General features: G+C 49.1%; 1 protein-coding gene across 25 annotated transcripts in view; it reads right to left on the reverse strand.

Moving 5' to 3' along the window:
* DUSP29 (dual specificity phosphatase 29) overlaps window positions 1-12869 on the reverse strand; it is a 186341-nt gene extending 173472 nt beyond the window's left edge. For 9 of the 25 annotated variants that reach the window (XR_008616065.1, XR_003677522.2, XR_008616068.1 and 6 more), the window contains exons 1-2: window positions 12708-12838; window positions 1195-1428 (exon numbers count right to left, since the gene is read on the reverse strand). Coding sequence is in view for 14 of the 25 variants with exons in the window: in XM_055080844.1 (XP_054936819.1) it covers window positions 1195-1428; window positions 12708-12793 (320 nt within the window). In the remaining 11 variants the exon portion in view is untranslated. Of the gene's footprint in view, window positions 1-1194; window positions 1429-1853; window positions 1873-12707 lie in introns of those variants that run through there. The other 16 variants (XR_008616069.1, XR_003677525.2, XM_028481292.2 and 13 more) reach the window with 11 other exon arrangements.
* Window positions 12870-25276: the final 12407 nt, after the last annotated feature.

The raw sequence follows: 25276 nt of genomic DNA on the forward strand, positions 1-25276 counted from the left end.
CGGAGCACAGGCTCCAGACGCGCGGGCCCAGCGGCCATGGCTCACGGGCCCAGCCGCTCCGCGGCATGTGGGATCGTCCCAGACCGGGGCACGAACCCGCGTACCCTGCATCGGCAAGCGGACTCTCAACCACTGCGCCACCAGGGAAGCCCTATCTCTAGGTTTTTAAGCAGCAAGGTGTTTATTAAAAATCACACATGCAGTGGTTCTGCACCATCTCAGAGAGCTGGAATCCTGGGGGATGGAGGGAGGAGCAGGAGTGCTAGTCAGGATGAAAACTTCTGGGTTAGGCAAAACTGCATCTGAATCCCAGCTCTCAGCCACTTACTGAGCTGTGGACCTTGGGCCAGTTACTTAACTGCTCTGTGCCTCAGTTTCCTTGTCTTTAAAATGGGAGTAATTAGATGACCTCTCATTGGGCTGTAGTGAAAATAAAGTGAGGTCATGCATGCAAGATGCTTAGCACAGTGCCTGGCACATAGTATTCAATAAAGGATAAGTATAATTATTATTATTATTATTTACAGTAGGCACTTCCTAATTGAAGAGTGGGGAACGGTGACTATAAAAATCTAGAGGAGGGGACAGTGACCTGAACTTTGCTAGGTCTCCCATGCTTCCTGACACATATGGTGATGTGCTCTTATGCCACCCACCTGAGAACTGACTTTATTCTTGCTGGTCTTATCCCCATCTAAAATAAAAGACTACATTTCCCAGCTTCCTTTGCAGCTAAGGGCAGGGGAAGTCTTGGGTGGGACTTCCCTTCAGGAAGATGTCCTTTTTCTCTTCCTTGCCTGCAGCCTTCCAGTGGTCTGGATCCTGCGGTTGATGGCAGGAGCCCTGCTAGCATTGTCAGACCTTGAAGCAACCCTGAAGGAAGAAACCACACCCTGGGGATGGTGGAGCCCAAGCCTGGGAGCCTGGGAGCCTGAGCCCCTGGTGACCCTGGAGTCACTATGCCAGCCCCAGCTCACCTTCCTCTGCACTTCTTTTATGTGAGAGAGAAACGAATCTCCATCTTGCTTAAGCCCCTTTTCTGAGTTTTCTGTGATAGGAAAATAAACCCAGCCCTAACTAATAGAGTTCTCTCAGAACCAACCTAAAAAGCAAGAGCTCATGGCAGGAAGGTGGCGAGGGCTGTGCCCTGGGGAGGGCTGGCTGCCAAAGGTGAGGCTGGGCCTCGCCACTTACTCATCGCCGATGTAGAGCTTGGGCCAGACCTCGTTGACATGCGTGTACTGGGGACCGCCCTTCCAGAAGAGACGCTCCAGCTCGAAGGCTCCGGGGGTACAGTAATCCTCAGCCTCCCCCTCCTCCTCCACCTTCGGCAGCAGCTTCTTGGCAGACGGGTAAGCATTCTTGAGGCTTGTCTTCGGTTCTCTGGATGTCATTTTGGAGCCAAGGGATTTTCTTTCCTTTCTGCAGCTGGTCATGAAAGAGGGTCAGGATTGCGGTTAGCAGGGACAGAGGTAGGGAATGGGCTTTACAAAAAAGAGGAGGGTATAAGCTGATCTGAAGATTTGGCAGGCATTTCCCCAGCCTGTTTTGCTCCTGCTTCCTCTTCCCAGGCCACAGAGGTCAATAGGGAACGCCATGATGGCAGTTAAACAACACTTCCCCAAGATTCCAGTCTCCTGCAAAGCAAGCATGCTGGGCACCCTCTGACGCGGGCATTTGCTGCAGACACAAACAGGCTTCAGGTCTAAGAAATCCCTGCAGGCTGCCTGTCCTTTGCCACCTTTCTTTTAGATTTAACCCCTTTTTTGGTGCCTACTCTTTCCTTTATGTGACCGGAGTCTGCTGGCTCAGACCATTTTGAACCTGAATGAGAAGGCCCAGGAGGTCCCTACCATTCCAGGCCTGTGGTATTCAGCGTCTGCAGAGAGCTGTAGTCCAGTGGAAAGGGCACACCTGGAAATCCAGAGCCTGTGTGGTCTGGGCAGCCACACACATTCCGGGGCTTCGGAAATCTTGGGGTGGAAGGAAACTTGGCTGTGTGAGGGTTTGTCAACTTGTTAGGAAGTTGAAGTCAACGCTGGCTGCTCTCACACTAGGAGGCTGGCAGTTGTGCTAGCTTACCAGGGGTTTGGAAGAGATGTTCCAAGCTAGAAATCTGCGTCTGTAGATTGGAACGTGTATTTGCAGAGCTTCTCAGGCTCTGCGGGTGGAATATGGGTGAAGAGTTTCCGTTGTCCCCAAAGGAATGAATTCATTGAGGAATTGGGCACCATGTGTTCTGTGAGCTGAGTGACCGATATGCTCAGGCAGCCTGGGAAGGGAGGTTATACTCATCGTGCTGGGAGACTGGAGGGAAGGGGGAAAGGGTGGAGTGACTGAGAAACGTGAGCGCAGGTGAGTGATGGGGAGGGAACGTTACTCATTTATGTAACAAATACTTATGTAGCACTTACTGTGTGCTAGGCACTGTTCCAAGTGCTTTGCAATTATTAACTCATTTAATCTTCTTAACTACCCTAAGAAACAGGCACCATGATTATCTCCATTTTGGAGATGAGGAAAACTGTAAATTGAGGATGTTTATAACACATGGTCTTAGTCTTCTGAGAAAAAAAATAATTGCCCAGAGGGCAGGGGTTGGGGTGGAGGGTGCAGCGTGAGGAGGGGCAGGCCTGGGACTTGAAGAATGTAAAAAAGCCCCAGTAGCTTCAAAGACCATTAGGATCCTATCGAAAAGACCCAGAACACATCTTGAAGAGGCTCCCACTTATCAAAAATGGGACAATTTGAGCATGAATAATAAAAATAACTGCAGTTAGTAGAAACCCATCAAACATTTAAATCATAATGATACTCAAAGCAATTATTCACTGTTGGAAGATGCTAGAGAGCCAGCTCATTATGAAGACAGGCCAGTAAAAGGAAAGAATCTAGCATTTGTCATTCCTCTTGGATGCAAACTGTACTACTGGGTAGATGAGGGAAATTTTCTTTTATAGACGAACTTCAATAAAGAAGGAAGGAAGCACCATTTTACAACACCCTATGAGCTAATGGATGTAGGCACTGAGCACTGACTGCTGGCAGCATAAGAGACGTCAGACGTCACAGGCCTTCTGATGGAGGAACACACCACCGCTACCACGAAAGCAGCCTTGCCAAAGGAAGACCTGGATCTTTGATCAGAGTCCTCAGAGTCTAGATCTAGCAACCAATTTGCAGGAGATTCAGAAGACAGTTAAATTATACCTCAGGGCCTTATCTTTTGGAAATATGTAGTAAAATGTTCACAGATGAAATGATATAATGTCTGGGATTTGCTTCAAAAAGAATGCTATTGGAAAATACAATAATATATTGTGTCGGGGAGAGGGGTATAGGTGGAGGTGTGATGAGGCAGGATTTGCCAAGGATGATGGCTGCAAGGTCATACTGTTCCTCTTTGTGTTTGAAATTGTCCATTAAATTTTTTTTTAAAAAGAACAGGAAGGGCTTCCCTGGTGGCACAGTGGTTGAGAGTCCGCCTGCCGATGCAGGGGACACGGGTTTGTGCCCCGGTCCGGGAAGATCCCACATGCCGGGGAGCGGCTAGGCCCGTGAGCCATGGCCGCTGAGCCTGCGCGTCCGGAGCCTGTGTTCCGCAACGGGAGAGGCCACAACAGTGAGAGGCCCGCGTACCGCAAAAAAAAAAAAACACAAAACAGATTCCTGGGTTGCACCCTAGGCCAGAGTGGGGCCTAGGAGTCTGTATTTTAACAAGCTCCCAAATGAGTCTGTTGCTCACTAAAGTTTGATAATAATTGCCCAAGAATGTGGTTCAAGAGTCAAGGAGCCGGGACTTCCTTGGTGGTCCAGTGGTAGAGAATCTGCCTTTCAATGCGGCGGACGTGGGTTCGATCCCTGGTCGGGGAACTAAGATCTCACTAAGCCCCGCGCGTCACGACTACCGTGCTCGCGCGCCTCAACTAGAGAGCCCGCGTGCCGCAAACTACAGAGCCCACCCGCCCTGGAGCCTGCGAGCCACACCTAGAGGGAAGCCCACGCGCCTTAACCAAGAGCCCGCATACCTCCATGAAGATCCTGCATGCCACAACTAAGACCCGACGCAGCCAAAAAAAACAGAAAAAAAAGAGTCAAGGAGCTGCTGAGGCAAGAGAAGGGTAGGAACGGTGCTCAATATGCTTTCCATCTTCTCATTGACGTGCAGACCCAGGTCTTTAGCCCAGAGTGAGGGTGTGGGACTGGGACGAGGGAAGGGCTGGACAGCCTTATTCCAAGGCTCCTTGAAGATGCTCCTTCATGTTGTTTTCAGCCTCGGTGTCTGACACATAAGAGGCGCGCAGAAGGTGAATGAGGGAATGGCCTAGTGAATGAACGGAAGGAGTGACTCGGGGTGAACGAGTAAGACTGGGGGGCCTGTGCTAGGGGCTCAGTCGGAGCTGATGAGGCAGGACGGAGCCTTGGGCTAAGTTGGAGGCGGGGGAAGGTGAGCGAGGAGCAGAATACAGGGCGGACAGTCCCCTGCAGCAGGGACGAGCGACCCGAACTTCACTCTGGGGCCTGGCGGCTGGCACTTGCAGTCACCAAAGGAGGTGTTATTTTAAGGGATGGCCTGAAACTTCTGTAGCGGAGCCAGTCCAGACACCTCAGTCTCCTGAGAGTGGTCACGCCCTCCCCGCTGCAGGCCTGAGGTGCCTTGACTTTGAGAAGTCTGGAGTTCTGCCCGTCTATGGCACCAGCTCTTCTTGTTTCCAAAGGAGTCAAAGCTGGGCACCATTTACCTAAATTTAGAGGTTTGGGCCATTTTGAACCCTGCCTGCCACCAAAGGAGGCTTCAGAAGAAGGGATTTTAGGGAGACACTGGAGTAACTGCATGCTGAACCTTCTGCCCGCCTCCTTGTATTCCTGAAGCTGACCTCACCCTTGCTGAGGCTGGTCCTCCTTCATTATACTGTGGAAGGAGCCATCCCCATCCCCATCTCCGTGCTGAAAGCCTCGGCTGGATTTCCAGACAGAAGAGGAAGTGGTGTGGTCTACCCAGAGCGGCTTGGCACATAGAGGGAGCCCTGGGATCTATTATCCTCCAGCATGCAGATTGGATGGGGGACGAGAATAAAGCACAGAGCCGTCCAGAAACCACAGACCTGTAATCTTTCCAAATCCTGAAGGCGGCTTGTGTGCATCCCTCTCTGCGTGGCTCCCAAATCTCTGAATCTCAGAAAGGCCGGGAGTGTCTGTTTCCCAGATCACAGCCAAAATGGAAGGGAAGGGGAAGACAAATCTGTTCTGTTTGGTTTCCATAGATTCGACCTAGAGATTAACTGCCAAGGTCTTGATGACACATACAATATCAATCACAGGCTAAATGTCATAATGAGAGCTGGGCAGGTTGTCAAGAGAGGCCTCCAGGTTCCTGTTACAGCTTCATATTTAAAGGTTTGGTCCCAGGAAACCAAATGCCAACTTGAAGGCTATGTGGCCTCTATGTGCAGCAGCAGCCTGCCTCTTCCTCAAAGGATAGCAGACTCAGGCTCCTCCCTGGACGAGCTAGGCAGGTAACATAGAGGAGTTAAGCGCATTGGGTGTTAAAGAATAAAACAAACAAGCAAGAACCTAACTACTGGCCTCAGGTAGGAGACATCAGGGAGTGGTGGGGACTGTGGCAGAGTAGAGAGCAAATGCCCCCACTGAAGGGGGTGGCAGCTTGCCATTCCATGTGGGAATGCGAGCCCAGATGGTCACATAGTTTTATGAAAAGTCAGAAAGCCAGAGTTCTGTGGGAAATCTGCTGATTTTAAAATTTTATGTCAGTAAGCAGCCGTCACAGAGGCTATCCTTGTCCTGTCACATTCCTCAGCTGAGATCACTGCGGTGTAAGTGGACAGCTCCCATACACAAAAGGTTTCCTCACTCAAGCCCCTGTATTTCCCTGATTGAGGCTGTTTTTTGGTCTTTGTGCTGGTCAGGGAGTTACCTGCTTCCTGGAACACCTCACGAACAATTTGTTCCCAAACTCTGGTCTCAGCGTCCACCTTTGAGGGAACCCAAACTAAGATAGTGCTCATTTTAAAGCATTTAAAGACACTGTGATAACAGAGAATGCAGGGCCAAGTGTTACTTGACCCATAAGATCTGGAGCGCCATTTTCCTCTGGGAAACAGTGCCCTTGCCTTTGAGGAGCTATTTCCAGGAATAATCAAAATAGGGATCCCTATTTTGATCCCTATCTTGACTCCATTTCAGACTTTTCAATGGTAGAGCTCGTGTTTGGTTAAAGGTTTCCCTTGCCCAGTGAGGAAAGGCTTTAATCTGAATTCAAAAATATAATTTTGACACCATGATTTGACTTTATATATATTAAAAAAAAACCCTTATAGAATTTAGGATTAACACATACTCACTACTATTTATAACATAGATAACCAACAAGGACCTACTGTATAGCACAGGGAACTGTACTCAATATTTTGTAATAATCTATAAGGGAAAAGAATCTGAAAAAAAAAAAAATATATATATATATATTCTTGTATAAGAATTTAGGATTAACACATACTCACTACTATTTATAACATAGATAACCAACAAGGACCTACTGTATAGCACAGGGAACTGTACTCAATATTTTGTAATAATCTATAAGGGAAAAGAATCTGAAAAAAAATATATATATATATATATATTCTTATATATAACTGAATCACTGTGCTGTACCCCTGAAACTAACACAACATTGTAAATCAACTATACTTCAATTAAGAAAAAAGCAACCTTGTATATTTTTGTTCTTGTTTTTAACTAGGAAAAAAAAAAAAACAGCAAAATGTCAATACTGTGGGCAAGTGGCAGGACTCAGGGAGATTTTTTCCTGTCTTCTGTTTTGGGATTCTTTTAATAAATAATCATATTTTATAATAAATAACCATGTCTATATTTTTTTAACTATGCTGGCCAAATAGAACAGTCTGGGCTGGAAGCTGCTTGTGACTTCTCACTCCATCTTGCGTGTTCCCAGGACCTGGCTCTTTCCTGGGGCTCCTCTACCTCTCTGTCCCTCTCTCCCCACATTCACTAGCTTGTGGCTCTTCTCTGCTCTCAGAGCCCCAGCAATCACTGAGGACTGAGATCTACACATCTTATCCTCCCTGAGCTTCGCTCTCTTCTTTAATAAAATGGAGCTGTAACAAGAGGGGTAAAGGCGATTTTAAAAACAAACAGAAACCCAGCCTGAATTCTTTTGCTTTCTAACGTGGAAGATGGGAGAAGCCCAGTGGAGAGATGCATCATTCATTTGAGTGGGAAACTTAAACCCCTAAGTGGACCCCTTGAGCCTGCAGAGACTGGCCAGGTAGCCATGCCCAGGAGTGTGAGTAACAGAACAGGCCTCCTGCTTAACAAAAAAAACACAATTGAAGGATCGTCTTCTTGGGGAAAAGGTAAGTCCTAAAGCGGGATTCAGAAAGTGATGGAGTGAACAAAGAGAGCTAAATTACTCCGTGCAAGAAACCAAGGGGCATCCCAAGCCTCTAGAACATCCCCAGAAGGGGTGTGAGGGACCCTGCTGCGGAGTGACGAAGGGAGGGCTTGGGGCCAGAGACAGCCAGGTGAGGAGCATCCAGGGCACACAGCCACAGGACTCCTGAGAAAAGTGATCCTAATGCTTAACTTTGCAGCGCCCCCTGGCAGTGTCACCCCTCTCTTTGTCACCCCAAACCTTCAGTGAAATTGTTAGACAGGACAGACAGCTGTGTTCGTGGTGGGTTTGAGAGATCAAAGGGGAAGAGGCTTGTGCTGGTAGAAGAGACCAGAAGTTTATGCAGCAGCACGGACAGTCTGATTCTGTTCTTATACAAAAATACATGTCACCAAAATATTAACACTGGCTCTATGTTTATTTTAGAATGATGAAATTATACGCGATTCTTCTTTTTTTTTTTTAAGGAACCATCTTTTCTAAAAATCTCTGTACTGAACATATATTACTTGAGTATATGGAGGGGGAAAAAAGCCTGTGAAAGTTGTATTTGAGAACTGTTCTGGATGTAGTAGATGCGCACCCTAAACCTACGGGCTGAGGCACAGGAAGGTGGCCTTCAGGACAAGGCCTAACCAGGCGTTCTTTACATCACATGTGGCACTGAGTGCCCTCCCAGTCAGTGTGAGCTCCCCAAAGGCAGGCCTGTGTCCTCCTTGAGCCCTCTGGTGGCAGAACCAGGACTAGGTCGTGTCACAAAGTCATTCTAGTCCCTCAGTGCTTCTCGGGAAACCAGAAGGGAGTCAAGTTTTATGGCTCCTGAAATGTATACCATTTCTTTAAGAAAAAGAAAAACAAATAGGTGCAGGGCCTTAGAAGAGGCTGGTGCAAGGGGTTCTGAAGCTTTGGGGTAAATCCACCTCTGAAAGAAGATTCTTTCCCCTTTGACTGGAGGCAGACCTCAGATGAAGAGGGCAGCATCCCTCCCCATCCCTTGGGGCTCTTTGACTTGCCTTACCCTGGTCTTGGTTTAGGCTAAGTCAGCCAACATCAGGGGTGCTCCTTTGGGTCATGAGTGGGCATGGGAAGTGGCCTTGTTTTGTTTGTTTGACCGTGCCACGTGTGCAGCCTGTGGGATCTTAGTTCCCCAACCAGGGATTGAACCCAAGTCGTCTGCAGTGAAAGCGCAGAGTCCTAACCGCTGGACCCAGGAAATTCCCTTGTTTTTTTTTTTTACTTCGCCTTAGATGTTCGGCCTGGCCCTGCCCGCCCCCGCATGCCTCCACATCCCTCTGTTCAGCACCAGGGATGGGCTGGGCCACAGAGGTCTCTGCCTTCTTCAAGTTTTTGGTCTAGTAGAGCAGTTATAATCTGATCTTTTAAAAATGTGTCCTCTTCCTTTGAAGGTATTCCGTGTCTGTGGATATCACGTATTTACGTTCCTTGATGTATTGGGCTCATGGGGGAAAGTTAGTGTGTGTTGCATGCGTACCGCATTTTTTCCATGACACCACCCAAGTTGGGTTTGGAATGTGCCTTGAAAGAAGAGGGAGGGTACAAATGTTATTGTGGTTGGGAAAATTACTCTGTTAGGAGAGTAATACCTACTGCCAGGGTATGTGGAGGGGCAGAATTTGGCAGCAGTATACATATATACATATACATATTTTTAATTTACTGCAAGTCATGCTTGTCCTTACTCATCTTAAATCTACAAAAACGATCCCAACTAGGAAATAAAAGCTGTGGGATTTTTAAAAAATTAAAACCTGGCCATAAAAACCCTAGGAATTTTTTGTTGCTATAATTTAATTCCTAATGTATCAGACACAATCCAAGTTTAACAGATACTTTTTCTTTTGGATCCTGGCAAGTATGTTAATAGGAGGCAATTATGTGAATTAATAGAAAATCCTTTTATTTAAAAAACAGAAATGACTTCATTTAAAGAGGTAATTTAATATTTCTTCTAAGATGGTGTTGATGTCATTAACTTGTTTGATTAACTCTTCAGATGGTTTCAAAACGCTTCGGGGTGGTAATTTATGAACTCCTAATTGATTTTTCCAATCTCAGTCTGGCAGAGTTGGGCCTGCTGGAAACTGTGAGGAGGCTGAATGCTCACATGTGGCTTCCTTCTTAGACAAGGCAGCCAGCCGGGGTGGACTTGATCTCTGTGCTCGGCCCAGTGGGGCTGAGGAAGCTCTGGGTCAGGAGACAAGAGGCCATGATGTCTGACCAGGCCAGCTGTGGTGGAAACACTGCAGGCAATTACACAGCTCGTGAATTCAGGAACAGATGGCCTTTTAGGCCCGCTCTTTCGAGAATCACTGCCCACTCTGTGTCACCTCAACATGAGGCTTCCTGGTGTGGAGAAAGATGGGGGGGGTAGACTGGCGGGGTGCAGCCCTCACCATGGTCTCACCACCTCTCACTTCCTGTCCCCACCACTGTTACTCACTAGGCCGGTGTCTCAGTGCTGCACAGGGCAGGCTCTGGACCTTGGGAAGGCTGTAGGCCACACTCCCACCTCTTAACGATGCCACAAAAGCTCACTGAGAAACCCAGGCCGTGGCAGGACCCAGCGAAATGACCAATACACTCGGTAACTCTTAACATGTGCCTGGTGATTATCTACTCTCAAAACCTCCTCGATAGGGAATAGCTGCCCCCACTTTACAGATGAGAAAAATGAGGGTCAGAGAGTTTAGTCACATGACACCAAGCTAGTAAGTGGTATGACTGGGCCTCAACCCAGGCAGCCAAGCATCCCCACCCAGGCCACTAGATAGGTCACTATATCTTAGTCACAAGGTATACGTTCCTGAGGGCGGGCCTGGGCCTAGGCCTCCCTCCCCACGTGAACCCCAGAGCGGTGGGAAGTTGTGGAAGAGCCCTCACCGGCCTTGGGGGCTCACATACCCAGGCTTCAGCTTCCTCATCTGCAGAATGGGGATAACATCGGCACCTCCCTGCTTGTTGGTTAAAGGAGATAACGTGAGTCCTTAACACATGGACATGGACTCGGAGAGCGTGTCATGTAGGGGGACAGGAGTGGCGGGGGCGGGTGGGGAATTCCCAACTGTGTTGGGAGCTAAGTGCTGAGCCGAGAGTAAGGGAGCGGGGGTAAAGCAGTTTGGCAGGGACCAAGGGTTTCTGTACTTGTGGCAAATGGGTCGGGGCGCTAATGAGTCTGAACATCCTCCTCTGAGTGATGGGGCTCCTTTGCTCACGGGTGAAGTACAAGCAAGGCTTTTGGGAGGAGGAGTAAGGTCTCTCTCCAGCCTGTTGATACCTGGTGGCCATGCCAGGCCGTGATGAGACTTGATCCCCTGTTTACTGCGCAAGTGGCAGGCCCAGAACCATCAAGGCTCACCTGAAGCGAAAAGTCAAGCACCACGTGCGTACCCTGGAGTCAGGCTGAAGAGGACGAACGCAGCTGGCCCCCGCGCGCCCCCAGCCCGGCTTCCCCGGCACTGGGACCTGGAGAGGCCGCCCCGAGGCCCAGGTGGGAGTTCAGGCACCGGGCGGAAGCAAGAGAGAGAGGCGTGCCCCCGCCGGAAGCAAGAGAGAGAGGCGTGCCCCCGCCCCCAGCTCACCCCACGGGAGGGACACCCAAGCACAGTGGCTCTGCCGTCAGGCCCTGAGGCGCACTGGCCTCACTACGGTCTGGGCTGTGTGATGTCGGGCAAAGCACTCCACGGCCTTGGTCTCAGTTTCCTCATCTGAAGCGACGTCAACAAGGTACACCCCGCCCAGGGCTGCCGCAGTTCTGAGGAGTAAGTACCTGAGCTACTACTTAGAAGGGAAGCTCTCAGAACCGTGCCTGGCACACGGTCAGCCAGGGCCCCTTACTGATTCACGGGGTTGCACAGCGTCGGGGGAAGGCCACCCCTGGCTCCGTGGAGGGCAGGCTGCCCCCTCCCCAAGTGGACCCAGCTGGGCGTCGCCAGGCTTGCAGGGAACACTAACAGCCAAGCCCCCGGCCTCAGGGCCCCTCTCTGCTCCTCGTCCCCCTCGAGCTTGTCAACAGCCACAGGAACTCCACCCTCCTTCAGGACTCAGTCCCCTCCAACCCAGTGCCACCCCAGGACCGAAAGGTCCCCCGTGAGGGCTTCCAGCTTATCAGATGGTAGAGGACCAATGTCCCCCGCCCCCGACCCTCAGCCCAGATCTGCTTTTGCCCCCGAAGAGCCTCCGACCTCCCCGTCACCCCTCAGACGCTCTCCCACGTCCCACCGCCGCCCCAATACCCAAGGCTCTTCCCTTGTATGGGACTCAGTCAGAAGCCCTTCAGGTGGTGTTTGCAAATGTCATTTGGTGGGAACAAACTGCTTGTGTCATGAAGAGAACAAGGAGGGCGTCACAATGGAAGGGCAACAGAACAAACACTGAGTACCAGAGCCCCTCAGACGCTGGGATCGGAAGCGAGGAGACCCCTCCCCACATACACCCCATGCCCTCTCCCATCTTACTCAGCAGTTTTTCCCCTTGGAATGTTTTCAGCTTTTCTGAACAGTCAGAGCCCCCCACTCCTTGGGTTCCAGGCCCCTGAGGGGCCACTGGGGCCTCAGGACAAGGGCCCAGGATCTAATGGGAGAGCCCTGGTCTGAGACACAAGACATCTTCCCACCATCCTGCTTACACGTGCTGCTGTCTTGGTCCAGAGGCCAAGTCCCTCGGTGACCCAGTCTCCCCGTCTCTACCAGAGCAGTCATCCCCAACCCCATCCTCCCACCAGGACTGGGAAAAGCTTCAAAAATAGTCACTGTCCAAAGGATGCCCAGCGTTACCCAGGACACAGGAAGAGTTCCCACCCCTGGGGTTTGGAGGACTTAGTTGTAATTTGTGCTGCCCTACGCTTGATGTGAGTCACTACCGGTATCTCCATTCCGCCCCCACCTCCCGCTGAGATTTTTTTTCCCCTCTACTGGCTAAATGGATAAATGGAGAACCTTGCTGGAATATGATATGCGATACAATGCATCTAGGGCCTCAGAAGGGCCCGATGAGCTTTAACCTGCCCTATTATCCTTTAGAAATGGTCATTGAACTGGAAGCCTAGATTTAGAGGAAAGGAAGTGGAAAAAATTTCTTGGAGTCTCTAGGGAAAGACGGGGCAAGAAGAAGCCTGTCAAACGGAAAAGATGTCAGCTGTTCTCTGCCTCTCCAGAAACAGGGTGGAAAGGGGTCTTCTAATCCCCACACCCAGGCGCCCAAAGAACATTTGATTGGACCCAAGAGGTGCCAGCCTCCCACCAAAGGGGCTTACCTGTGCGCACCGGGTCCTGGCCAGGTCAGGAGGTGCTGGTCTGTGGGGTGTGTGGCAGCAGCACACCCAGCCACCCCGACTGGCATCCAAGAGCCTATTTTTAGGGTCAGATCTGCTGACGCTGACCTTGTGAGCTGCCCAGTCTGAGAAGAGACCTGTGGCATCTGCTCGCAAAATGATTTGCCAGTGTGACCTGAAACCTTTGACTTCGGGAGTTCTGTACAAGCCCACACGCTTGTCCCTGGCCCGGCTACAGAGGCAGGACACGCAGGCACCAGGGCGGGGACAGGCAGGGGGAATTTCCCAGCTTTGTTTTCTTGGGATGGACGAGGCCAGGTGGCTGCTCAGCCCTGCCCAGGGCTCTGTCCTGGAACAGCTGGAACGGGGGAGGTTTGCCCACTGGCACAGAGCCTGTGGGAGGGTCGGGGGCCACCCAGCCTGGAGAACTCTCCACTCCAGTCTTTTCTGGGAGTTTGTGGAGCCGTCTCTGGAGAGTGGTTGGAATGAATGCCACATCATGCAGGGCGATCAATGAAACACCTCCGCCTTCCAGAGAAACTCTGGAAGCTTGGGTTCATTTGCATTGTGTCACTTCCTGTGGGACCTCCAGCAAGTGTCCAATCCGCCTGGACTTCAGTGGGGAAAATAATCATAATGTTGCCCTCTTATGTTGTTATGAGGGGTAAATGAGATAAAGTTTGGAAAGTACTTAGCACAATGCCTGGCACATGCTAAACATTTAAAGAATGCTGGATGGTATTAGGGTGCCAAAAATATTCCCAATTCAACAGTCATTTCCAGGTCTCTCTTCTTGGCGGTTCCTTCTCTCAACCTCCTGCCTCTTTGGCTCCAGCCTTCTTTGCTCCAGGATCCCCACCACCGCTCCTACTACTATGGTCCTCCTTTTTAGGGCTGAAGGGGGGTAGTCCTGTCCAGGCTCCTCTATTTTTATAGTATAATCTTTCCAGCGCTTCCTATAGTTCCTGTTAATGAATGACGTGGTTTTCCATCCTTCCCCATCCTTTCACCCTCTTTGGGCATCCTTCAATGTGTGAAGGATTAGGGGGAATGGGAAGGGGGTCCCCAGTCTCTCCACATCCTTCACTTAATAGGGTCTTTTTACGTTGGGGTCATTATATTGGCCTCTGCGACTTTGTATTCAGCAAACCAAAGACCTTCCTCACAAGTTGCATGTTTAGCTACTGGCAGTTTTATTTAGGGTGATTATTTCTTCTGGTATTTTTCATCGTGAAACTTCTGAAAAGACTGCTTCTATTGATTTCTTGGTGCAGAGAATATTCACGAGGCAGAGTGCTCAGGATCTAAGTGTACAAGGAGGTCAAAATGTCAGGGTCCTTTCTGTCAAGTGCTGGAGTGAGAGCAGAGGGTCAAAGCCCCTTCTGCAATAACCCCAAGAACTAGAGGAGCAGAGATGCTGGATCTGACAAAGACTGAAGGAAGATTTCCATCTAGCTGGGAGCCTGGGGGGCCGGTCCCAGCCCTAGCCCCAACCCCAGCCCAAGGTAAGGGCTAAGGAGGCAAGAGAAGCTGCTGAAGATATAAGTTGAGAGGGGGCAAAAAATCAAATACCTAAAGACATCTGAGATAGACAGATAGATAGATAGGTTGATAGATAACCAATAAGAGAGGGGAATAATATTTCACACTGTCTAGAAGGGTGGCCTAGTAAAGCCAAGAAAAGAATGAGGTGGGTTGCTGGATTATCACCTCCATTAGAGTAGCCCCTAAATGCTGTGACCAGAAGACTGGTGACCCTCTCCCCATACCCCGCATGCCCCCAATCCTTCACACATTAAAGGATGCCCAAAAGAGAGTGACCAGGGTGGGGAAGGGTGGAAACAACATCATTACTTATGAGGAACTATAGGAAGCCCTGGGAAGAGGTTTTTAGAAAAGAGTGGTGCTAGCAGCAACAGACACCTGGTCAGTCTTCTAGCAGCTGAAGGGCTGACCTGTGAGAAACAACAGCCTTCTCTGCGCAACTCTCAGGGCAGAGCTCAGGCCGTGGGTAGATGCCCCAAGAGCTGCCTTGTGTGGACGCAGCAAACACACCATTATGCAAGGATGGGAGCCAGCCAGGTAACCATCAGCTGGACTCAGAGATGTCTCCAACTGTTCAAGACTCCAGGCATAGTCCACCAGGATTCTGTGCAACAGCAAGCTGCCCTAGTGCAGATAAACTGCGATCTGTAGAAACAGCTGTCATTTTCATTGTAGCTTCTTAGGAACTTACATACGGCAACATTTGACATAGGTTTCTCCCCGACACCACCGCCTTCTCTGACCCATGTGATTTTCATTAGCAAACGCCCTTCCCCCAGAATCTCCCTCTACTTTCTCCATTTTCACGTGTAGGTAGACATTCCTCTTTGTCCCAGCTTCTCTGGCTCAGAATCCCACTTAGGCCCACTGGCAAGGTGTGATAGGCAGAATACACCCACCCCCACCCCACCCCCAAAGATGTCCACATCCTAATGCCTGGGACCTGTGAATAGGTTATGCTACAAGGCAAAGGGGAATGAAGGTTGCAGGTGGAATTAAGATTGCTAATCATCTGACCTTAAAATAGGAAGAGTAGCCTGGATCTCCCAGGTGGGCCCAATGTAATTAGAAAGGCTCTTAGACGTGAAAGAGAGGGGCTTCCCCGGTGGCGCAGTGGTTGCGCGTCCGCCTGCCGATGCAGGGGAACCGGGTTCGCGCCCCGGCCCGGGAGGATCCCACATGCCGCGGAGTGGCTGGGCCCGTGAGCCATGGCCGCTGAGCCTGCGCGTCCGGAGCCTGTGCTCCGCAACGGGAGAGGCCACAACAGAGGGAGGCCCGCATACCACAAAAAAAAAAAAAAAAAAAAAGAAGTGAAAGAGAGAGACTGAAGAAGAGGGTGGAGTGATGCCACATGAGAAGGACTGAGCTCCCTGTTGCTGGCTTTGAAGATGGAGGAAGGGGCCCTAAGCCAAAGAAGAGCCTCTAGAAGCTGGAAAAGGCAAGGAAACGGATTCTCCCCCAGAACCTGCAGAAGGACTGCAGTCCTGCCAACCCTTTGATTTAGCCCAGTGAGACCCATGTCAGGCTTCTGACCTACATAACTCTAAGAAGATAAGTGCTGCTTTAAGCCACAAACTTTGAGGTGGTTTGTTACAGCAGCAGCAGGAAACTAATACGTGAGATTTAATAATCCATGACTTTTCTGGGTTGAAAAATTCCAGAGGCTTCTAGTGCTCTGTGGACACCTGACTTTATGTGGATGCTGAATCTAGCTAGAGCCCAGGGGAGAGGGTGCTCTCCCACCTCGGCTGCAGATGTGTGTAGTCTGATGGCTATAAGTCCTCTGCCCTCCAAGAAGTGTCTTTCTTCTTTGATATTAAGAAGAAAAGCAAACAGACTGAGGCCCATGTTCCGCAGGCCACCCAGAACCCTCCACAGCATCTTGAAGGACTGCTTTCCTCTGGGAGAAGTACAGGTAGGATGGCTCTCATTTCTCCTGAGTCAGTTTCCCTGTAGCCTTCTTGCCTCTCCACCTCACTGGCACCCGCCAGCCTCACCCTCCTTCAACCTCACCCCAAGTGTGACACCACCCTCTTCTGTTCTTCCTCCAAAGCACCAACCCACCCAGCGCCATTGTATGCGGCGGAGGGGACCACAGCACAGAACAGGAGACAACTCCAAATTCAATGTCTGAGCTCCTTATTCTTAGAAAATTGTTGTCTGGGCCCCCTTCCCAGGGAATTTCTCCCTCTAGAGACGACCGTCGCTGTACCTGCCATGTTCACGAGGCTCCTCTCTGTGTATACAATCGTCGTAGCTTTCCTTTTCCTCCATCCTGGGCCTCTTCCCCTCTAATCTAGAGCTCCTTCAAAAGGCTCCAGATTCCTCCTCTCTGATGACTATGCCGAACAGGTCAGCTCCCTCTTAGTCTCAACCTCCCAGCAGGCTAAGCTAGGGGCCTCCCTTTCTCATCAAAAAGCCCACCATGGCATTTTTCTAGATAAGTTACCGTCACCAATCCAAGAGGGGAATTTTTTGACTCCCTTAGACAATATCATCCACAGACCCTGGAAGCAGGAGCCCCTGCCTTGAGCTTGTTTTTTAGAGGTCCATGCATCTGTCTGTCTGTCTGTCTCTCTCTCTCTCACACACACACACACACACACACACATATTGAGATGCTGCTAAGCACTCATTAGAATAGCTAAAACCAAACAAGAGCCCAGCAATACCAAACCCGGGTAAGATTTTTGGGGGGTGGGGAAATGTTCTGTATCTTGGTCATAGCGGTGGTCACACAACTATACGCATTTGTCAGTAAAACTAAGAAGAGTGAACTTTGCTGTGTTAAATTTAAAAATAAAAAGGATATTGGTGCCTCATCCACCTGGGATTTGGCTTTCAGCACAGGCAAAGAGTGATCTGTAACTCTATCCACTTTTGTGACGAACACCACTTAGGCCGCAGAGAGTGTGTTTCCCCTTCCCTTACTCTGTGTCCTCAAAACAAAAGGTGACCGGTCTGAATTCCTTGAAGGTGAAGGTCGGTGGGTTGTGTTGCTGCTAATCTGGGGTCCAGGGAGGATTGGAGTTACGGAAGCCCGTGGCCGAGAGAACAGACAGCTTATCCTGTTGAAAACCTGGTAGCGCCGAGCATCCATTGTGCGTCTGTGTTCTGCTCCAGGGCTCTGGAGGTGACCTGGCATTATTGTGGTGTTCGCAACAGTCACACAACAGCTGAGGGATATTTTGGTGCATTAAACAATTCATAGGCTTCTCTAAAGCATATATATGTAGGTGTAGATGTAATAAATGTGAAGCAAAATGCCAGTTCTTTACATTGACTACTAGAATTGTCAATCATTTTATTTTTGTAACAGTCGTTTATAAGATTTAACAAAGGTTTCAAAGACGTGAGTTAAGATTTTGAGGTTTACTTAGATCATTTTGATTTAAAACTTTGATATTCAATAATTACATATTCCTTTTTGCTTTTAATAGAAACTGAATATTTTAGAAAAAGAACTCTTTTGAAAATGTACATGGAAATGTTTTTCATGTTTTATTGTTTTCATTTAACTTGCATTTTGATAAAAAATTTACCTTTGTTCACTTTGAATTCAATTACATTTTTAAATTTTATTTTATTTTTGGCTGCATTGGGTCTTCGTTGCTGCGCGTGGGCTTTCTTTAGTTGCGGCGAGCGGGGGCTACTCTTTGTTGCGGTGCACGGGCTTCTCATTGCGGTGGCTTCTCTTGTTGCGGAGTACGGGCTCTAGGCACGCGGGCTCAGTAGTTGTGGCTCATGGGCTCTAGAGTGCAGGCTCGGTAGTTGTGGTGCACGGGCTTAGTTGCTTCACAGCATGGGGGATCTTCCCGGACCAGGGATCGAACCCATGTCTCCTGCATTGACAGCCAGATTCTTAACCACTGTGCCACCAGGAAAGACCTCAATTACATTTAATTTTTGATCCTTCGGATCAGCACTGTCCAATAGATAATGCAAGCCATGTATGCAATTTAAAATTTTCTAGTAGCCACATAGTGAAAAACAGGTGAAATTAATTTTCCAGGAAGGATTTTATTTGTTTATCTATCTATTTATTTATTTATTTTTGGCCTGCCTCACTGCATGTGGAATCTTAGTTCCCCAACCAGGGATTGAACCCCTTTCCCTGCAGTGGAAGCACATAACCACTGGACCACCAGGGAAGTCCCCCAGGTGAAATTAATTTTAATAATATATTTTATTTGGGCTTCCCTGGTGGCGCAGTGGTTGAGAGTCCGCCTGCCGATGCAGGGGACACGGGTTCGTGCCCCGGTCCGGGAAGATCCCACATGCCGCGGAGCAGCTGGGCCCGTGAGCTATGGCCGCTGGGCCTGCGCATCCGGAGCCTGTGCTCCGCAACGGGAGAGGCCACAACGGTGAGAGGGCCGCGTACCAGAAAAAAAAAAAAATATATATATATATATATATATATATATATATTTTATTTAACTATGCCCCAAATATTATCATGTCAACATGTACTCAATACTCAATTTGAAAATTATTGAGATATTTGATGTTCTTTTTTCCATGTGAAATCTGAGTATCTTCCATTTACAGCACATCTCAGCTTGGACCGGCCACATCTGAAGTGCTCAATAGCCCCACGGGGCTGGGGGCTCCCATACTGGCCAGCCGAGGTCTAGATCACGGACAGTGAGACAAGTCATTGTGCTAATGGCGATCAGGATGGGGATTTCTGTTTGTCCTCTTGCCCAGACCTGACCTGCCTCCTTCCAGCCTGGGTTGTCCCCCGTTCCTGAAGCCCATTGTGTGGGTGCCTTGGAGGTTTCTGTGGCTCTCCAGGGAGTTTGCTGGCAGCCGGCAGGGCCGCGTCTGTTGTGGAGCTGTCACTCTTGACTTTGATGGCCTAGAGATGTCAGAACTTCATGTTTGGAAAGAAAGCCTAGGGCCGGGGATGTTTCTCTGAAATCAATACCTCTGTTTATCTCCCTGGCTGTCAAAACACTGGAGTGCCTGCTGCCAACCTCCTGCTGGAGGGCGCTGGAGGGCTCTGGAGCCCTTAGAACCCAGGGCGTGGGCTGTGGGTTGTGGTCCTCCCAGACTCCCCCCTTTCCCAGGAGATTGCCGTTTGAGCCCTGCTCAAGTCTGTCAGTGATCTCAGCAAATGGGTAAATTGCATCTCTATTAGCACCTCTCTCTTCACGCCAGGACTTATTTATTTTACAGATAGATGGCTGTTTCCTCTTCACGGCCTGTTAGTGCATCAAAGTGACATTGATGAGGCTTGACAGTGTGATTCGTGTGTGGGAGGCAGGAGAGCAGGGGAGGGACGGGCATGTGCTTTCAAAACATAAGGACTTGGGTTCAAATCCTGCCCCTGCTACTTAGCTCTGGGCTGGTACAAGTCCCTTAACTTCCCTGAACCTGTATGTTGGGACTGATAACAGGATCTACCTATGGGGTTACCATGCAGATTAAATAATATAATGCATGTGAAGCTCTTGGCTTGGAAGAAGCATTGATGCTCTTCTCATTCTCCCTCAACTCTGGTTAATTGTTTTATCTCCCATTGGACGGATTAAGAAATCCCTAAAGAGGATTAAATTAATAAACCATTAGGTTAGGAGCTGAAATCCCCCTGTCGTTGCAGCAGATGTTTATTGAAGTGATGCCCTACTCTGTGTCCAGGCCCTGTTGTAGAAGCAGGTGGTGGGACCGGAGGCAGGAAATCAGGGCCTGCCTTGGGTGAACTCACCGAGCAGTGGGGAAACAGACCTCTAAGCACCCACCGGCAGCTCGCTGAGCAAGGGCTGTGTTGGGGGTGCATAAGGGGCCAGGGTTGCCCAGAAGAGCCCGGAAACTCAGAAATGTCCGAGAAGGCCAACTTTGGCAATGGGGGAAGAAGGCTTGATGGGAGTGTCCTTTGGTAATGTGCTGGTCATCCATGAACCCAGTAGGCACTCAGCAAACCGTCATGGGCATTTTTAGTTCGATCATTGGCATTAGCCAACCCATGATAGTTTAGTCATGACAGGTACCTTGAGCCAATTCCAGTTAGATCTGGGGGCATCGTCTGGGATGGGGAAAAACACACACATATACACATATACACTCACACGCATATATACACACACCCATACACACACCCCACACACCCATGTATATACACACACCCACATATATACAAATATATATACACACACCCATGTATACATACACCCATATATATAGAAATATATATACACACACATATATATATGGGCTGGACTGAGCTCAATTTTAGGAAGGGGTTGACTTTGACATATTGTGTGCAGTGAACCCTTATCAGTCAGGGGTCAAAAAGGGACAGAATTCACCAGGGATGGTTTAAATGAAAAGATATTGATGGCCTACATACAGAGTGTGAGCAGGGTTAAGGGAACAAACCAGGGATACCGAAGCACCCAGGAAGTAGCAACAGTGGAAAGCCAGGGGCTACAGATGTGGCTGTGACCCAGCTTCGACCAGGAAGGCGAGGACAGCACTCTGGGGGATGGTAGAGCAGCGAGGTGGAAGGTTCCTGGGTCCCTGCGTGACCTCCTGGAGCTGAGTCCCCTCGCCCGTCTGGACTGCCCTCCTACCTCTGTACAGTGACGTGAGAGAGAAATAAGCAGCTGTCTGTTTAAGCCACTGTGTTTTGGAGTCTCGGTTACAGTAACCTAGCCTGGACCCTAATGCAGTCAAAGGCTAGTGTGTTTGCAACAGGGTGAAGGAGGGAGAAAATGTTGGCAGGTGAGGGCCTGTAATCGTGGGGCCTTGTGACCATGGTAAGGAGTTTGGATTTTCTTCTAGAGAGGATGCTTACATGATTTGATTTGCATTTTAAGAAGAACATCTTGACTGGTATGTGGGGAATGGAATGTGGTGAACAAAAAGTGAACTAAGGAGGGGACTGCTCTGGTTGTCCAGGGAAGAGATGCTGGTGCCTTGGTCAAGGATGGCAGTGACAGAATTTGTGAGAAAGGAGTCACGTTCCAGATATGTTTTGATGGCAGATTATAAAGAATTAGCTGGTGACTTTGACTTTGAGGTATTTGTTGTATGTTCAGGTATAAATGAAATAAAGTGCTTAACACAGACCTTAACACACAGTATTATTGTTGCTTTAATAAAAGTTCTATGACTCTGATGAGGTAACTTTTTCCTGCACAAGATGCTGATGGATCTTAGGAAAGAAACTCATGTTTTATTAAGCGACTCACCACTTTGGTGTCTGTGCACGTGGTCTCAGACTGCCCCTGAGGCCACTTCTCAGGGAGGGAGGTCAGGTGTGCCCAGGGAGACCCTCACTGCTGCAGTCAGTCTGGCTTGGAATGGGTGGAAAATTCACTTACTCTGCCCATCCCAGTAGAGCACCTGTCATGTGCTGGGCAGTGTTCTAGAAATGGAGGGAAAGACAACAACAAGGTATACTATGTCACTGCCCTCATGTTGCTGTTACTCTTTTCACTGGGATGTACAAAGAAAGTGAGGTGTCTTTATTTTTCTTTAGCTCTTCTAATCTTTCCCACAAGCCCCTCCCTATCTGCTGGGAATGGCAGACACTTAAATTTGCTAAGTAATAATATCCCAGCCACTTCCCAGTTAAAAGCTCAAACTCTCAGAATCCTCTTCTGTTGCACAAGATGGATTGTGGATGTACATCAGGGTTTATTGCAAGAACCAAGGTGGGGAGGGAGCCTTGATGCTGGGGGACCCCTTGAGCCTGGCTGCTGCTCACATTGGGCAAAATGGTCTCCTTCCAGAAGCCTAAATAGGTAAAGAGCAAGGCACTCCCTGCACGTTTCACTCTGTCCCTGGGACGTTGTCTTAGAGAACAGAGGTCACCACCTCTAGGCCTCACTGCCACCTGCCCCCTCCTCTATGCCTTGTTCTCTTCAGTCATTACTTTCTTTTACTTTCTTACCTGAACATCCTGTGGATTTGGCCTCTTTTTCCCATTTGTCAGGGGCTATAATAGTGAAGTGATTTCCAGGTAGGGTTGACTGATTTACAAATACGTTTTTAGTATAAGTATGTCCTCTGCGATATTTGGGACATATTTATACTAAAAAATTATTTGTTGCTTATCTGAAATTCAAATTTAACTGGTATCCTGTATTTTATCTGGCAATCCTGCTTCTAGGGAACTTGATTATGGGGGAGAGGGATGAAAAACACAGCCATTTAGTATTTTCAAAATATTATGCCTAATATAAGGCTTCGCTCCTGCTGACCTCTTGGCTGGACAGATTTAGAGGGCCTTCTGAAAGAAGGAGGCTGCCCCCCGCCACCTCCTCCCTAGCATGGGCTGTTCCCAGTTCCTCAGAGGAGTCCATTGTGTGTGTGCTGTATGGAGAGGGGGAGATGGTAAAGGAGCCAGCTTTGGCTTCCTGCCCTCCCCCCATGCCCCACCCATCACACCAGGCAGGCCTCCCTGGGATGTGGGTAGACCCATCCTGCTGGAAAAGCTATTGCTTACCTAGAACTTTTATGAGGGCATTTTTATTGAGCTGTCATTGAAAAGAAAAAAAAAAAAAAACTCCAAGACATTCCAGATTTTTCTCATAAGCCTGCTTCAGGCACGTGTGTGTGTGTGTGTGTGTGTGTGTGTGTGTGTGTGTGTGTATGTGTGTATGTGTGTGTGACATTTAACTTTTCTCTCTTCTTCCCTAAGTTAAGGACCAGAATAAAGATGAACTGGCAGTCTGGAGAGCTTGTAAAACTCTTTTCATTAAGCAAATATTCTAGTGTTTGGAGAACCAGGGCTTTATGTAAGAGGGCTCCATTTGTCATTATAGTCTAATATCCTAATGTAAGTTTACAACCATATCTAAGAAACCTGTGATAGAATGCAGAGCCTCTTATATGTGTAAAACTGCTTGGCAAAAGTTTATAAATCATATACATCTATTTAAAAGAATGTGAAAGTAAATCCAGATGACGGCCTTCGAGAAACAGGCTGATCGTGGTCACCCCCATTGTGCCCCATTGCTGTTCTGAGAAGCTGCAGGAAAAAACTGTGTCTTTCTTGGGGTCTGTGTGACCAGCCCTCCCCTCCCTCACCCAGGAAGGATGGAGATCCAGACCCTCCTTCCCAAGTCCCCGGCTTTCTCAGCAGGAAGGAAAGAAGCGCAGGCTTTTTTCGAGGGCCTCCTATGAGCCAGGCACTGGGCTGCTTCTCTTGTTTCCATGCTTACAACAGCCCTGTGCAATGCTGGGATCCATCTCATTCTCACACTTGAGGGATGTGAGGTTCGGAGGAGCTAACCTGCCCAGGCTCACAGAGCTGGTTAAAGGATGGAGTCTGAAAGAAAACCGGAGTCCATGTGTGTCCAAGGCTCCTGTTCTTCCTGCCACCCCTTTCCCACCCCAGGCCACTCAGCTCAGCAGTGGCGGTGTCTGTTGTGATCTCCTTGCCTAGAGATGTAGTGCTGCTTCTCAGGAGCCACAAAGCCAGACTGAGAGTGAGAGGGGTCTCAGGCCAGCCCCTTCTGTGTGGTGGCCGTTTCTGAGACAGGACTGCCTCCACTGACCCATTGTCCTGCCCAAGGGACTCATTCTCTTCAGGGGATGCCTGTGGTCTTACAGAAGTTCAGGAAGTGAATAGATGAGGTTCTTTTGGGTGCCCAAAGATAAACTCACTCTCCAGTGACCTCAGGGATTCATTGTAAGAACACACTGGAAAGCAGTGACTCTCCTGGAGAATGGGAATATCTCCCAGGATGCAGCACGACTCCAGCGACCAGGTTCACGTGGGGTCTCATCGGGTGCGGGCTGCTGCTCGCTCCAGGGCTCTGGCTTTACGGGGACCTGGCCCCTCTCTGTTTGGCTTCTAATATTGCTGTCGCCACCAGCCGACTCCTGCTTCTCCACTTTGTGATTTCTGCTGCCCATGGCTCCTGCTTCCTGATTTCAGGCCTGTGCTCCGCAACGGGAGAGGCCACAACAGTGAGAGGCCCGCGTACTGCAAAAAACCCCCCAAAAAACAAAAAAAAAGACGTGTGGAGGCAGAGCAGTCCAGGGCTAGCAGGGAGCCCAGCCAATGCCATTCACACTCTAAGTGGCACCATGGAGGGGAGTGGGGGGGGGGGCGGTCAAAGGACACACACTTTGCCCTTTAAGGAGACTTATCAGAAGTTCCACACAATAATTCCACTACATCCAATTGGCCAGAACATAGTCACTTGGCCAAACTTAACCTACAAGGGAGGTTGAGAGAGGTTCTACTTTGGCTGGTTGCATTGCCACCCAGCTAACAATTGAGGTTCTTCACCAAAGTAAAAGGGGAGGATGGATATGGGGAGCAAATAGAAGTCCATGCCCTGGGACCCATCCTGATGCAACCATCTATGGCTAGGACTATAGAGCAGCAGAGTCATATGACAGAGAGTGTGTGACACCAGGAATCCCTCAGAAGGGGGTGCTGGCATGATGGGGGCCTTGCATGGGCTGTACAGAGTGCTATCTGTGTGGTATGGTCTCTAAGGGACCATGAGAGCCCCTTCACCCACTTGCAAGTTTCCCCGTTGTAGTCCTGCCTGCAAGTTCAACATTCAAGTGAAGCAGTGCCTTCCCTGCACCCCTTTTATTTTTTTATTTTTTACTGAAGTACAGTGGATTTATAGTGTTGTGCCCATCTCTGCTGTACAGCAAGGTGACTCAGTTATACACATAGAGACGTTCTTTTTTTGTATTCTTTTCCATTATGGTTTGTCACAGGAGATTGAATATAGTTCCCTGTGCTATATATTACATTCATCTGTTGATGGACATTTAGATTGTTTCCATGTTTTGGCTATTGTGAAGAGTGCTGCTATGAACATAGGGGGTGCATGTATATAGTTCCCTGTGCTATATATTAGGACCTTGTTGTTTATCCATTCTAAACGTAAGAGTTTACATCTACCAACCCCAAATTTCCGGTCCATCCCTCCCCCTCCCCCACCCTTGGAAACCACAAATCTGTTCTCTATGTCTATGAGTCTGTTTCTGTTTTGTAGATAGGTTCATTTGTGCCATATTTTAGATTCCAC

Source organism: Physeter macrocephalus, chromosome 20 (assembly GCF_002837175.3).
Source record: "Physeter macrocephalus isolate SW-GA chromosome 20, ASM283717v5, whole genome shotgun sequence".
Classification (NCBI taxonomy): domain Eukaryota; kingdom Metazoa; phylum Chordata; class Mammalia; order Artiodactyla; family Physeteridae; genus Physeter; species Physeter macrocephalus.